Source organism: Poeciliopsis prolifica, unplaced genomic scaffold, assembly GCF_027474105.1.
Source record: "Poeciliopsis prolifica strain line A6 unplaced genomic scaffold, Auburn_PproV2 SCAFFOLD013, whole genome shotgun sequence".
Taxonomy (NCBI): domain Eukaryota; kingdom Metazoa; phylum Chordata; class Actinopteri; order Cyprinodontiformes; family Poeciliidae; genus Poeciliopsis; species Poeciliopsis prolifica.
In genome coordinates, this window is record NW_026562388.1 from 457,011 (window position 1) to 471,711 (window position 14,701).

The following is a 14,701-nucleotide window of genomic DNA, read 5'->3' on the forward strand; positions in this document are numbered from 1 at the left end:
AATATTAATAAACAATCACGTTAAAAAGTTACGGAAGTCGAGAGTGGACGTTTTCTCCCAGTGGTTTTCTCGAGATAACCATTTCGGATCCAATCGTCTCTCGATCTCGAGATGATTGGTGTGCGCTGAACCTGATTCCATTCTTCAAATACATGCCACGTGTATTTGCACAATGGCACAAGCAGAGTTTGCTCTATCGAGATTCACTTTTTATCCCGTGAAAACCATCGGGAAATGAACTCGTCTCAAGAAAATCATCAGGAGATTAACTCTGTCTCGAGAAAACCAGTGGGAAAAACATATTGTTATCTCCAGAAAATGGAACATTGACTCAAGAAAACCTTTGGGAAAAAAGGTTTTCTTTTCCCAGAAAAAAAAAACGTGCGCTCTCGGCTTCAGTAAAAAGTGAATGCACACTGTACATTTATTTTCATTGGCACATAAATGTGATACTAGTTTTACGCGTAGATTGAAAATGGTTTCATTTCTTCCAAGTTGACTCGGTCTTAGAGGTGCTTTCACTGACACTAGATGCTGGAGCCTGGAGATCAGAGGGAAAAACAAATGGCAGTAAGACACACAGTATAAGACAAATAGCCCTAGTTTCACGTAATTGTAGTTGCGGTGCACCTACTTTCTTCTTCTTAATGTGTTTCAGCAGCGCCTCACGAGTCTGTAGGAATTATGGTGAGAAAATTATTAAATCGGTTATCTGGCAGAAAAACGTCTATGATTAACTATGACAAAAGATGGCGGCTACCAATACTGGCTTTTAACCATGTACACACCCTTGTTAGAATTACATGTTTTTGAGCAACAACCTTAGTGGGCACACCATTGGAAAATACTGAATTAATTGAAGCAGTTCATGTAAGCAGGTCAGCATCCCATTGCTTGATTGGCCAGGTTCACCCACTTTACCGTGTCAACATCAGATTTTCCTCTTAAGGTGACCTCAAAGATTGAAAGTCAAATTTATTAGCTCTCAAATGTGGCTAGGGACATTCAAACACGTAAAATTTTCTTCTTCTGTTTATTTTGAGACATCCTGACTCACGTAAAGTCCCCCGTCATCTTTTGCTTTCAAGCAGACTTGGGGGTTTGGGTCTAAAGTACTGGTCAGTTTGAGGTCAAAACTGAACTATTGCTAAATCACTGTCTTTGTCAAAACTACCAGTACAGCGAATTAACCAATAACTAGCATGACATACAGTACCACCATGTTTTAGCATGGGTACAGTTCTTGTTTTGCGATGTTTGTGTGTTTCACTTAGACTGGTGGTCAAAAGCTCCACGTTATGGATATTTCAGTCTAGTTTCTGACTTGCATCCAGCATATAGGAAATTGTAGTCAAATGTAGAACTCAACCAGTTTACACCAGAAATGTTTGCAGCTTCTTCTACTGTTAAGGTTTACACATAATACTCTGGGTCTATTGCACTCTCCTCCCACTGATCATTTTGTGAGATCATCGTGTTTTTGTTGACTAAAGGACGCAATCACGCAAAACAGTAAATGCCTTCCGATGACACCTAGACATTGTGTAGATTAATTAATTTCATGGTGTATCCACAAAGGCAATCAAAGAGTCATTTTTCTCAGTTGAATAAACTGCAATATGTGTCGCATTAAATTTAGTTTTTTCCTCTTAAGATCTGAAATTTTAACAGGGCTGTGTACACGGTCATCATATTAGGTCTTTCCATTGCCGTAAACAACAGCTTAGAAACATTGTGATCACACTGTGTAGCATTGTTGAGCTGCGTCATTATCTGACCAGTTTCTCATTCCCTTACCATTCTGTCTCCGAAGCATGTGGTCAGCAAAATGAAGAAGCCCTGGAATTGACAGAGAGTGTACATGTACGGCAAATACTTCAGCTTGTTTATGTGTTGCACTGAATAAAATATTTCTGACTGTACCTGGAATCCATTGAGTATGGTGAAGATGTATTCGAATGCGAATGCTGCAGGTCCACTTGTGAGATCAAACATCAGAATGGCAAATCCAAAGATCCACGTCACACCAAAAATCGGGGTCAGTAGGATGATGGATCTCACGACAGTTTTGGCTGCTGCTTTCTCCTTTTCCGGAGAAATGTCAGTTTTTTGTTGTATTTCTGAGTGGTGGCTTATGAGCTTCATGATGACCACAAGCATTGCGAACACATTAATGAAAACAATTGTTCCAACTGGTATGATGAACGTAAAAAAAGTGCCTTTAAAAACCCCGCCGTAAACCAGCCAGCAGGTCTCCTTCGTGTAATACACCCCCTCAGCTCCACCGTTGCAGGTAAGAAACGTGACAAAGACGATGATAAAGGGGACGGCGTAGCCTACAATCAACGAGAACCTCAGATAGTTTGCCTTGCTAACCTTGTGGAACAAAAACACTGCCTGATGAAGAAGCGTGGTGCTCAAACAAAATGTCCAAAAGAACATAGCCAGGTAGCAGAAATGCTTCAGCACCGCAGAGGTTCGACACCAGAGGTCTGACATATTCTCTGGGTTGGAAGAAGATGCCAAAAAGCAGAGGTTACCGATCAGCAAACACAGACAAATGTTCACATGGGCAGTGTGGCGTAAATATAACGTATTCGTCTTGACTACGTCGCTCCAGACTATCAGTTCTATCACAAGAGTGACGATGAGTGACAACACCGATACTGACAGAGCCGCATAAGTTACATAAGTTATACCAGGGACTTCCAGGGGCTCCTTGGACAGTAGCAAAGCAAACGAGGAAAGATGATCACAGATGCATCGGCCCTCGTTTGAGGGACCCCCCCACTTACATCCCTCTGATGAAAACTCATGTTTGTTAGTGTCCCAAAACACACATTTTAGCTCAACATTACGAGGTCTTTGGTTGAACAAGTCAAAGTCGAGGGTAATGCCACGATGGTTGTCTGCCGTTGTGGAAACAATGATACTGTTGATCTCTGATTTATTGTCAAGATTGGGCAAATATTTATCCAGTTGTCTGAATGCAGCTGTTTTCACATTCACTCCATCCGGAAGAGAAACTGTAACATTGAAAACTTTGATTTTGCATTCGCTGCTGTTGCACACATACACTTGCAGATTTTCCTTCATCGTCGATGTCATATTTGACCTTTTAATTAAACTCTCAACAGAAATCATGAATCTCTCAGCCATTGAGGAGTTTTCAGGGGACTTAGTCCACGAGTCTTCAAGACTTTTATTCAGCAAATGACTGGATGAGAATAGAAAATTCTGAAAAAAAAAAAAAAAAAAAAAAAAGCAGAATCGCAGGTCATTTTCAGGAAGACGGTTGTGACGGGGGACAAGTTTTTTTTGCATTAGGAATTTTACGTTTAGTGAGAAAATCTTTAAGTTAATAAAGATCTATAAATGATCTGCATTGCTACATTGAATAAGACTATTCTCAGGACAAAATTGCTTTGTGACATTTAACTTTTTTGCAAAAAGCTTTGAGTTGGCTGAAAGCTCTTAGTTCGAATCTGCTTTGTTAGACATCATGGTTTCTTTTAACCTTAACACTGTCTTATACATCAGTGAAGTTGTAACAAAATAAACCTTTTAATAATGAAGTCATGAAAGCATAGTGATTATGTCTTAATTCATAAAGATCAAGATGCTTTGATACTCACTTCTATTGCCGACTCATTTGTAATAGAACTTAAATTTTGTAACTTCTCATCCATGGTGCTAAGTACTTCGACCGATGTATTTATGTTGGCATAACCAGGTAATTTTGATGTCTTTGTGACATTTGCAAAGCGCTCAAATACTATTGCAGCATTTGTAGCCAGTATACCAAGTCCAATGTCACTAATCTGCAAGAACAAAAAATATGAAAGTTATTATTGTGTATTCTACAGCAACTTCTTAAGTCAGGAAGCTGAAGTATATTATTCTACCTCAAGTTGTATACGTGTTATAATGACAATTTCTATTTACTGTAATTCCATGGAAATAAAAAAGTTGAAAGACGAATTAAGTGCAACTGTACAACAAAAGGCAGTTTAGTTACTGTACTACTTATTTCTGTGCAATGACATAAAGTGAATGTGAAAGTAAAGTTCACATACTGCAGCATTTTCCAGCACACTAGCGAGATCCCGTTCAACACATTCTGAAACCTCGTCACCCCATATCCCAACCCGGCTTTCTTTCCTGAAAGTACGAAATGAACATTAATGAAACTAATCAGCACAAAAATGAAATGTTCTCGAAATGTTTCATCAGTTAAATAAACCATGAATCATGTTTTTCAAATTTAGAGGACATAAATGTTATCTGATTGCGAAGAGTTCAGATCTCACCTGGGCGAACACTTTCGCTTTCTTGTTCCAGCTTTATCCGCGCATTTTATTTCTGCAGTAAAGCCGGCCTTGGTGTTTCCCCATTCACCTTCTGCTGGACAATATTTGTCTTCAACTGTCGAGTACAAATAAAGAAAAATATTTCAGTACAAAAAGTATACAGAGCAAAACTCCAAGTTTAAAAATGTCATTGTGAGGAAAAACTACCGCGTTAACTTTTAAACAGTTGTCTCTTGAATTATAAGATTGAGGGTGATTTTTAATAAATTCTCTAAGCTGTATTTAGGTTGATTTATTATGGGACTGCAGCTCATCTACACAGCTGCTTCTGGTTGCTGAAGAAGAGTTTGGTCATTTTACTGGCAAGTCCCAAGATGTTAATGGGAACATTGACGTCTGCGTATTTCTGAAGCTTGTGAGCCCTTTAAGAGCAGACAGCAGCACAAGCTGCTGTCTGTCTGCTGTCAAGCTGCTCCTTGCCTGCTAGTGGTGGCCCCCCTGGCCACCACTAGCAGGCAAGGAGGGTAAAGTGCCTTGCCCAAGGACTCATCGACCGAGGCAGCATTAAAACCAGCAACCCCACTGATTGAGAGATGATGAGACCACAGAGGACCAACACCTGCAGATGACACGACACGTCAAGCTAGCTGGATTGTATGGCTCTTCACTCCTCCTCCAAATTCCAAAATCTTGTATTTGAAATGAAATGTAAAATTCACTTTGATTTGAAAGGAGGACTTTGGACCACTGGAAAACACTCCAGTTTATTTCCTGCTTCATCCTCAGGTTCCGCATTTGCTGAAATTATGACATGAGACAGCATTGGATAAGTGCTGTGGCTCTTAAAGCTTCAGCTGCCGTGCATGCTTTAGCGCTCTACCAGAATCTCTTGAAAGGGCTCACAACGTGTAGATATTTATGTGGTCTTTTTTCCCTCCACTTAACTTTAACATAGTGTGTGTGGAGACAACACTCAATGGACAGCTGGCTTCTTTAGCAATGATCTTTTTGGGCTTCGTCTCCTTGTGTGGGGTGTCACTGACTGCTGGACATCTGTCACCCAGGAGTCTTCTTCTTGAATGTCCAGATTGTGATGAGTTCCAAACATTTAATTTATTGAACTTAAATAATGCTGTTATTTCCAGAAGACCAGATTTCTTGAGCTTCATTCTGAGGCGTTTGCTCGAAATATATCGAGCAAATGTTCCAAATTTTTTTTATATTATAGTACAGAAATAACCTACATCTTTGTGATATTTTGATTTACTCTCAAAGTACTTCTCTGTCAGATACATGACTGGTCAGAACTGATTTTATTGAATTGAATGTGCCCAACAGTTCGATTCCCACCGTTTCAGAAGTTCAGTGGCCTGTGCTTGTGTAGCGCTTTATCTAAAGAACCTCAAGGTGCTTCACACTACATTCATTCACCCACTGACATGCTGATGGTGGAAGCATCACCGGCTCCACCGGCCCCCCTGGCCACCACTAGCAGGCAAGGAGGGTAAAGTGCCTTGCCCAAGGACTCATCGACCGAGGCAGCATTGAAACCAGCAACCCCACTGATTGAGAGATGAACTTCTACCTCTGTCTCCACCGAATTCAAACAACGCTTTTTCAGTGCAGTAAAAAACATACAATTCATTGTGTTAAAGAAAAAGAAAAAAAAAACATTGTTATCTTAAACTGATACGTACGATAGATGACTTCGACCCTCATGGATGCAGCTTTGGTTTGGTGGCACTGATTAGTAAATTCACAAAATACGTCAGGAGACGCTGAAGAATCTCCCTGGCCTTTCTTACAGTCAACTAATTTTTGAGCTGAATAAATCTGTTTGTTGTTTTCTGTGAAAATGACACGAACAGGAGAGGTATTACAAGAACAAATTCATTCAGAAGATGGTCCAAAGAGCGAACATGAATGACACTAGTGAAATGTTCCTACCTTCAATCGTGGGTCGACGAATCGCACCTTCTTGCCACGACACATTGTATTTTTCGCTGGTACTCTTTATCTCACATTTCACTATCACAAGAAAAACACTCCCATCTGTCTTACACAAGGGAAATGCCGGATCTGCTGAAATCTCGATCTTCGGTTTGAGGCATACATCCAATGTAGCATTGGCTTTATGGTTTATGGTTATCTGGTTTTCTTTTTCAACAAAAAGACATATGTACTCTCCTGAGGAAGGAACAACATGGACGGTTCAAACAGAGGCAAAAGGTGTAAAATATATTTCAAGGAATTAGACAACCATTATGTGATAAGTACTCAGTCAGCAGACTCATTTTCTTTCCCTAACGAATAACACTGTGGCGGTTCCCGGGGAAGTGGTTGTGCTCTGTACTTCGGAGGAGCTGCAGAAATCCACTGCTCAGATTAGATTTCTGACAGTTCACGCTTCAAATCTGGAGCTTATGAAGGAAAAACTAGAATACTTGGAGAAAACATTTTTCTGACTGCAAATAAATAATTTTAAAATTCCCTCTGGTCAGGAAATAATGGTTTAAAAAAATAAAATAAATCAATTACCCCAGAGTGTGGCATGTGAACAACAGAAATATAAACATAAAAGGTCTGAATGACTCCCAAGTTGGAATGTCCAACAGCAGGTGAATGCAGCCCAGGTAAACAGAGAACGTAACAGCCGTCAGTTTGGAGGCTCTTTTAAGGTTTCGGAAGAAAACGATGCGCTGATCTGATACGATATGTTTAACAAATGTTGAGACGGTTCGGCGAGGACAAAAACAACACGACCTTTAACACGTCAAATTTGATCAACTTAAACAGAAACCATTGCGTTGGTGGAGAATTGAAAGTATTCGCGATGCCCAGGATGCTAAAGACTTTAACAATAAGCCGGTCTTCAGTAAAAGCCATTGGTGAAGCTTTTGACAAAACAAGGCATTGAGAAGGAATGAGAAAGCTATTGGTTATTGGTATTGTTTTTTTTTTTTTTAAGTTATTGCATCTGTATCTGTATTTAGAATGGTGTAGTCAAAGTCCAAAGCTACCCATCCAGTCGGACTAAACTTGAGTTGTTTTGAAAGGATGACTGACCAAAATGACATGACAACATGGGTTGTGAACATTTTGCAAGGTATTGTGGGCCAAATGCTCTGAAACTTACCTTGCCAGAGTTCGTTAACCTTTTGAACCGTGACAGTACTTTCTTTTGGTTTAATTTCTACTGTTGAGATGCTGCCATTAGTTATGAGAAACTCTCCATCTTCTCTTTTCAGAGTCCATTCTGGTTGGGCATTAAGCTTTTTTTCAGTTCTACAAATAACCACAGTGCTGTTGTCATAGAGCACTGATTCCTTTGATATTTCCAAATTGACAATGCCTGTGAATTTAAAAAGTTTACAACTTTAGAAAAATGATACAGGAGTTTACGATCTTAAAAAAATGAGGTTGCGCTACAAATGAAAAACTTCTTTTCCCTCTAAAGCACAACTGAAAAAAAAACACAAAAAACTAGTCTGTTAAATGAAATTCTAAAGATTTTCTTTTAAAGCTGTAATAAGGAGGTAGAATTAGCATCACCCTGTAAAGTGCTTATTAAAACACCTTTGCATTTATTTCAGAATTACTGTCAATATTAGAGAACCTTAATAGCCCTCAAGGTGTAGAGTGTTGAAAAAATAGATGCAATAAAGTAATAAGATTTATTGAGCATAATTAATATTGTATCAAAATTTGAAGAGGTTTCTTCGATGACATTACTATCTTATTTTTCCACCATAGTAAAATTACATTTTAACTTTGGTGTGAAAATCCTAAAAAAAATAAAAAATTCATTGAAGCAACTGAAGAAACAAAACGGGACGTAAAGTTATTGTGAAATGTAACTCTAATATGAATCCAACTGGTGAAATATGAAGTAGTTACCTTTTGTCTCCAAAGTCATACTGCCTATCAGAGTATTTGTCAGGTTTGTAGATTTTTCAAACAGTTTTGTCGAATTAACGTCAGAGACGATCTTCATTGCAAAGTCAACAATAATGCTCCCGACACTATAGCGAAAAACAAAATCAAATAATTATCTTAAACATTTTTTAAATAAATGGATGTGTGCATATTTTTTTTTTATGAATAGAAAAGAAAGTACCTGAATTGCAGTATTGTGAGACTGTCAAATCCTCTTATTTTACTGTATTCGCTTTTCATCTAAAAAGACATTATCTGCATTATTTATGTATTTCTATCAAATAATTATATTTGGTAATTATTTTAATTATGGAAATGATTCTACCTTTTTTAACAGATCTTTATGACATTCCTTATAAGGGTCTGAGGACTTATCTGTCAGACAATTGCTGAAGTTAGTTCCCTCCAGTTTGAATCTCCCTGTGATACCAACTGTTAAGAACAACATGTACACGGTTAATGAGCATCAACCCTTTCTCCAAAGAGCACACGTAGTTTAAAATGTTTGGTTAAACAAACAGTAAAAGTCCACATACCTGTAGTGTTTAAAGTGCACAATGTATTAGAGTCATCCCTGAGGGTACAGCTCTTTTCATTACAATCTACCCCCTGGAGACGAACGTCATCACTCCATTTGTGGCCAGGTTTGCATGTGCATGTTTTATTACCGTTGCCGTTTTGCAGACATTCTTGTTGGGGGTGAACGAAACACACAATCAGGAAACAAACAAACAACAAAAAACTAAAGAAAACGAAGTTTTATCCACTTGGTTTTCTGGCACTGACAAAATCCAAAAGTGCAGTACTTGGAGCATTCCTTTGTTCCTTTCCTACCTGTCGTCATTGTAACCTCCTTGATGTTCACTTTATTGTCGTTCACGGAAAAGTTCAGCATCGAAATGATTCTTTCCACTGCACTTCTGTCTATTGTCAGTTTAGCGTAATACATCTGCGTTGAGTTCTCTGAAACTTTCAGAGAAACGGAAACATTAATTGACGCTTAAAGGCGCAGTATGCAACTTTTACGAACAATATGTTTTTTTTTTTACATATTTGTAAAAACAGTCACTATGTCCTGATAGTATGAGACAGATTATCAGTGAGAAGAACAATGTCCTCCACCTCCTCCATGAGCTACTATTGACCTCTAAAGAAATGCACAGCTCCCGACCAAAAAATCAACCAATCAGAACCAGGAGGAGGGTCTTATGCTGTCACTCAACTTCATGTACCTGCTAATGAAAATATGCGAAAGACTGATAGCTGCAGTTTAGCAGAGAGCAAGAGGGAATAGCAGAGGGATAAGCAGCGCCACACGACATTGTGATTGACAGCACTAAGACCCGCCTCCTGGCTCTGGTTATTTGTTGTTAGCACTGGGAGAAGTCAAAGGAGCTTGATTTTTTTTCACAGATTATCTGCATCATTCTGCCACAACATGGTGACACTTTTACCAAATATGTACAAAATATTTTTTAAACAAGTTTCATATACTGCAGCTTTAAAGCAAAGAGCAGCCACAGTCAGTGAGACAGGAGCTTTAAAGAAACGCTCTTTACCTGTTGCAGAGGCCTGCAAAGGGAAAAAAAACCCATACAATTTTATTAATCTGGTGTTCTCATTTTAAATTTTAGTATCTTTTTGTGGAATATGACAAACCTGGCTGTTTAGACCCAGTATGCAGAGAAATATGAAGACCCACATCTTGATCCTGCAAAAAAACAAAACAAAAAAAAAAAACAACATTACATATTACCCAAGTCCATCCATCTTTGTTCTAACACTCTTGTCCTAAGTGGGGTCGGGAGGTGCTGGTGCCTATCTCCAGCTGACGTTCTGTGCGAGAGGCGGGGTTCACCCTGGACAGGTCGCCAGTCTGTCGCAGGGCAACACAGAACTTACTGGAGGGACTTATGTGAAAGTTCTGACTTAGAAACAACTCAGGTTTCCCCAGGATGCTCTGGGGCAGCGATGTCTGCCTTACACTTGTGTCCCAATTTTATTTGCAATCCTTCCTACTTACACTGATAAATGCCTCATTCCAAAAAAAAAACAAAAAAATAAAACCGAATTAAATATTGCAGAAAGTTGCAAAAGTGACCATAGATACGGCTGAACTGATCTGGATTTAAAATGACTGACCAGTTTTATGCTAATAGGACGACTGGGTGTGACGCACAGGAACACTGCGAGCCATAAATGACGACATATAAAACTAAAGCCTGCTTTTCACATCAAATTTCTGGATTTAAAGAGTTCAACCGATAAAGTTAATAAAATAGTAAATGTTATATTATTTTTGTCCCGTTTTTATTGAAACTGTAAAAACCACAACACTATTGCAAAAATTTTGTATGAAGGATTGTGGTCCTTAAATGTCCCTATTTAGCAAAAACACACAAAACTACAATATTTAACAACTATAATTATTTATTACTGCAAGTGATAGGCTTCTCATAAGCATCCATCCATTTTCTTACTCTCTTGTGGAGGGGTGCTGGAGCCTATCTCCAGCAAGACGTTCCCCGGGCGGGGAATAGAACCCAGGACCTTCTTACTGCAAGGCAACAGTGCTAACAAATGTGCAATGTGTTCTTGTAGACATGTTTTATGAATCTAAATCTGTTTTTTTTTATGGATCATAAGGAGCATTGCTTATTTACAGACAAACACGTGAAACAGGTCACATCAGTTTCGTCAGGACAAAAAGACTGTGATAAAAATCAATGACACTCATCAGACACATACTGTACTTGAATCACTGACCGTGTTGCACAAATTGTGTACTTTTTAAAATTTTGAGTGCACAAATGGAAAAAAACCCAACAGATTCCAACAATGATGACATACTGATGTTTATGAGGCAAGAGGCTTTGTGCCATGATTTTTTTTTTTTTAATTAAAAATATTGCACTGAGTGCATCATCCAAACCACATTAACTTGTGGGTTAATTGCTTTCATCATTAAAAACATGAAAACCTATGACAGTCAATGGCAAAAATAATTGCATTAATATTTATTATGAAAAATAGAAAATGCAAAGATGAGCTCACCTGTGTTTTCTTGATGCACATCAGTGAACCTTCGTAGCAGCAAACTGGCGGGAAAAAAAGCAGCCGTCCGGTGAAAAAGCCAGTTTTTACACCCGGGTTTATTGCAGACATGCAAACAAAACTGGGTCCAGCAATGACACTTTAATTTGACTGTCAAATCAGATTACAGACCGTTCTTTGTTTCACCATGCCATCTCGGTGGATCTTTTGCTGTTATGAAATAAAAGTATTATATGTTTCATGTAATTTCCCTTCTTTGAAAAAAAGAAGAAAAAAAAAAAGACAGAAAGTTGTATGACTGGTTTAAAGAGTAATGCTGATATGTCGCTGGTATAAAATACTCTAAAAAATAAGCAGCTTTGTTTGTATCATAACACATGTAAAATCTGAAATTAAGACTGTTTTGTGTTTCCTACAGCCCTCAATATGTCAAATCTAGACTTTGACTCAAAGCATTTAAATTGTGCTGAGGAAAGGTTGAAAAACCACTTTAATGTAGACCAAACAAATGGGAGTTCATATTCCTTGAGAACATTGAGATAATCATTTAATTTACCTCCAAGTAAGAATCTGAAAGTCAAACTGTCAAACTATATACTTAGTTAGCAAGAGAAATATTTAGTTTACAAACTATCTCGCTCCAAACTAAATAACTAGTTAGCTAGCTAACTATATATGTAGCCTCAAACCAAATATTTAGTTAGCTAAGTGGTAGTTTAATTAACTAGCTTGTTGTCAAACTGTTTTATTGAGGAATCAATCATGAAGCTAAGAACAAACAAGTCCGTCCTCTTTTTGATGTGAGCATAAAACAGAAAGACAATACAAAGTCAAAAGAAAACAAAGGCAACATAAATAAACAAGGACAATATCAAAACCCACCCACCTCCCCAATCCCCAGGACTTTCATCTTATCACACAGAGTCAAATCAAATTCTTTTCAAATAGTTATCAATATATTGTCGAAGGGTTTGCCAAGTTTTATTGAGTTGCTTGAAGTTATTTGTTAATGAAAACCGTCTTCTTTCCAGATGAGAGAGCCTTACCAAAAATCAGCCACAATTTGACAGATTTTTTCCAAAACATCAGCGCTAGCTTTTTTTCCTACGATGAAGGCAGAAGATAAAAGTTGTCGTTGGTATTTATTAAATTGTGAAAGTTGAACAGAAACTTCCGAGTACAATCAGAAGTGGGTCCAGTCTCAACTCTGTGTGAAATATATTTGATAAAGTTTTGAATATGCCAGACCAAAATGGGGTTAACTTAAGTACACCAGGAGTAAGAATGTGGCTTCTTCAATATGGCATTTGTCACACAGTGGAGATGTGGTAGGGAAAATATTTATGTAACTTCACCTTATAGAAATGAAGCCTGTGAATAATTTTAAATTGAATAAGACAGTGTCTAGAGTTGGCAGAGCACTTGTGAATATTCTCTAGCGCAGCCTTCCAGAGTTCGTCGTTCATCTCCGTTCCTAATTCCTGCTCTGAGGTCCTGCATGGACGGTGAGGATCTGGATAATAACATTATAAATCTGGGAGATTAGATGTCCTTCCCCACCACCAAGTTTAAAAAGTTCATCAAATTCACTAGGTTTTATATTCTCTAAAGTGTGCATGTGTGTTTTGGCATATGCCCTGACCTGTGGGTATCTAAAATGATTATGTTTATGGAGACCAAATTTGGCCTGAAGCTGAAAGAGGCTAAGTTACCACCCACCAACAGCTCACCAATAGTTCTGAGGCCTAAATCTTTCCATTGTGTATAACCTGAATCTAAAGTGGAAGGGACAAATGAGGGATTTTATAGATTCAATATCAAACTGGGATTTTATCAGTTTCCCAATGCGTATAGTATAGTGAATGATGCGGTTGTTGTATGCCAAATTATCTATACTTGTTGGTGACAAAATAAGAGCACCAATTTCATGAGGGCTGCAGTCTTCTTTTTCCATTGTGATCCACTCGGATTGTGTAAAATTGTGATCTAGCCAAATTGTGATGATGCGAAGCGTACAAGAGTAATAGCAAAGTGAGAAATTTGAGAAGGCTAGTCCTCCCTCCAGTTTTGCCCTGCAAAGATGATCTTTGCTAATTCGGTGCATTTTATAGTCCCATGGAAATGGGACGAATATGGAATCAAGTTTCTTAAGAAATTTCTTGGGTAGAAATAATGAACTAGCTTGTTAATAAAACAATTAATTTCATTCAATTAACAGCCTCAAAATAAATGTTCACTTAGTAAGCTAACTGTTTGGCTTTGAGCTAACTTTCTAGCTTTCTTGTAAAATGTTTAGTATGAAATTGTGACATTTATAAATGGGCTAGTATGGAGTGAAAACACTTTGGAAAAATTAACCCAATGTTTTCCACTAAAATGGAAACCTGAAATAAATTGAATTACTGCAGGTTTGTTAAGATTGTCGATGCTAACAGCACACAGAAAACGGAAACACTTTTTTTTTTTTTTTGCTCCAGCCTGTATGTGTTGACCATAAAGGCTTAAAAATCAAACAATACCAGAAAAAATTGTACAACTATTAATCTTGAATCGTATTCATTTGGTTCCTGTCGCCTTTTTAAAAAAAAATTCTCATGTGAGAATGTTCCAGCAAAGACTTTGAATACGCAGGCTAATTTGAATTAAAGATGATTTATTTAAACCACACCCATAATAGGGATCAGTGCCAATTTGGAGAGAATCTGAAAGTTGAATTGTAAAAACTTCAAAGAAATCCAAAAATAGCAAACACCCAGTTTCCTATTTATTGCGACTATAACTCATGTACATGTTTTGGATTGCACGGTCTTCTCTTAAACATTTGACAATGTTTAAGTCCCTGTTCTAAACTGAACTCTGCTGTTCTGCTGTAGTTTGTTTCCATAGGCCACATCTGCTGTACTGCAGTCAGGTATCCGGTTATAAGGACACACTTTCCAATGACACCATCAAATATCAGTTACCAGACTCAGATAGGTGGTAAAGATTCACGTCATTCAGATATTTACATTCTAACACTTTAGTGTCAAACATTAACCTCGTAGGTGAAACAGATTACTCAAATTTGCACCGTCAGTGATCTGATCAGGTTTAACCAAATGACTGAGGGATCTTTATATTGGATCCTGTCACTGGATCATTTCCAGTTTGTACAACATCCAACGTTTTTATTTGTCACTGATCAAAGTTGGTCAGTTTATCTATTATCTCACTTTAAAGCGAAAAGAGCAAAAAAAATTTTTTTTCATTAATCAATTTTAGCATGTGTTCTATTTTAATTGAGTTTGTTTTGATTTTAAATAATGATGGCAACGCAGCTTTGCATGACTTTGCAGTAGTACAACAGTCATGGTTTCTTGTCATCTTTATCTGCCTGAATGTATCAGCCTCTCACAGGATTG

The 14,701-nt window shown here is 37.8% G+C and overlaps 1 protein-coding gene across 2 annotated transcripts; it reads right to left on the minus strand.

Moving 5' to 3' along the window:
- Positions 1-9: 9 nt before the first annotated feature.
- On the minus strand, positions 10-13,840 carry adgrf3a (adhesion G protein-coupled receptor F3a). 2 transcript variants are annotated; one of them, XM_055038157.1, is made up of 19 exons: positions 11,472-13,840; positions 11,301-11,344; positions 9,906-9,957; positions 9,806-9,818; positions 9,081-9,215; positions 8,783-8,935; positions 8,572-8,678; positions 8,428-8,486; positions 8,208-8,332; positions 7,447-7,662; positions 6,258-6,497; positions 6,008-6,157; positions 4,311-4,425; positions 4,077-4,161; positions 3,636-3,821; positions 1,924-3,237; positions 1,798-1,839; positions 635-673; positions 10-541 (listed from the first exon to the last, which is right to left on the minus strand). In XM_055038157.1, the coding sequence occupies exons 3-19, from the start codon at positions 9,948-9,950 to the stop codon at positions 482-484; spliced, it is 3,084 nt and encodes a 1,027-aa protein (XP_054894132.1). In that variant the 5' UTR covers positions 9,951-9,957; positions 11,301-11,344; positions 11,472-13,840; the 3' UTR covers positions 10-481. The 2 variants fall into 2 exon arrangements, with proteins under 2 accessions (XP_054894132.1, XP_054894131.1); XM_055038156.1 differs by lacking the exon at positions 11,472-13,840 and having other exon boundaries at positions 11,301-11,401.
- Positions 13,841-14,701: the final 861 nt, after the last annotated feature.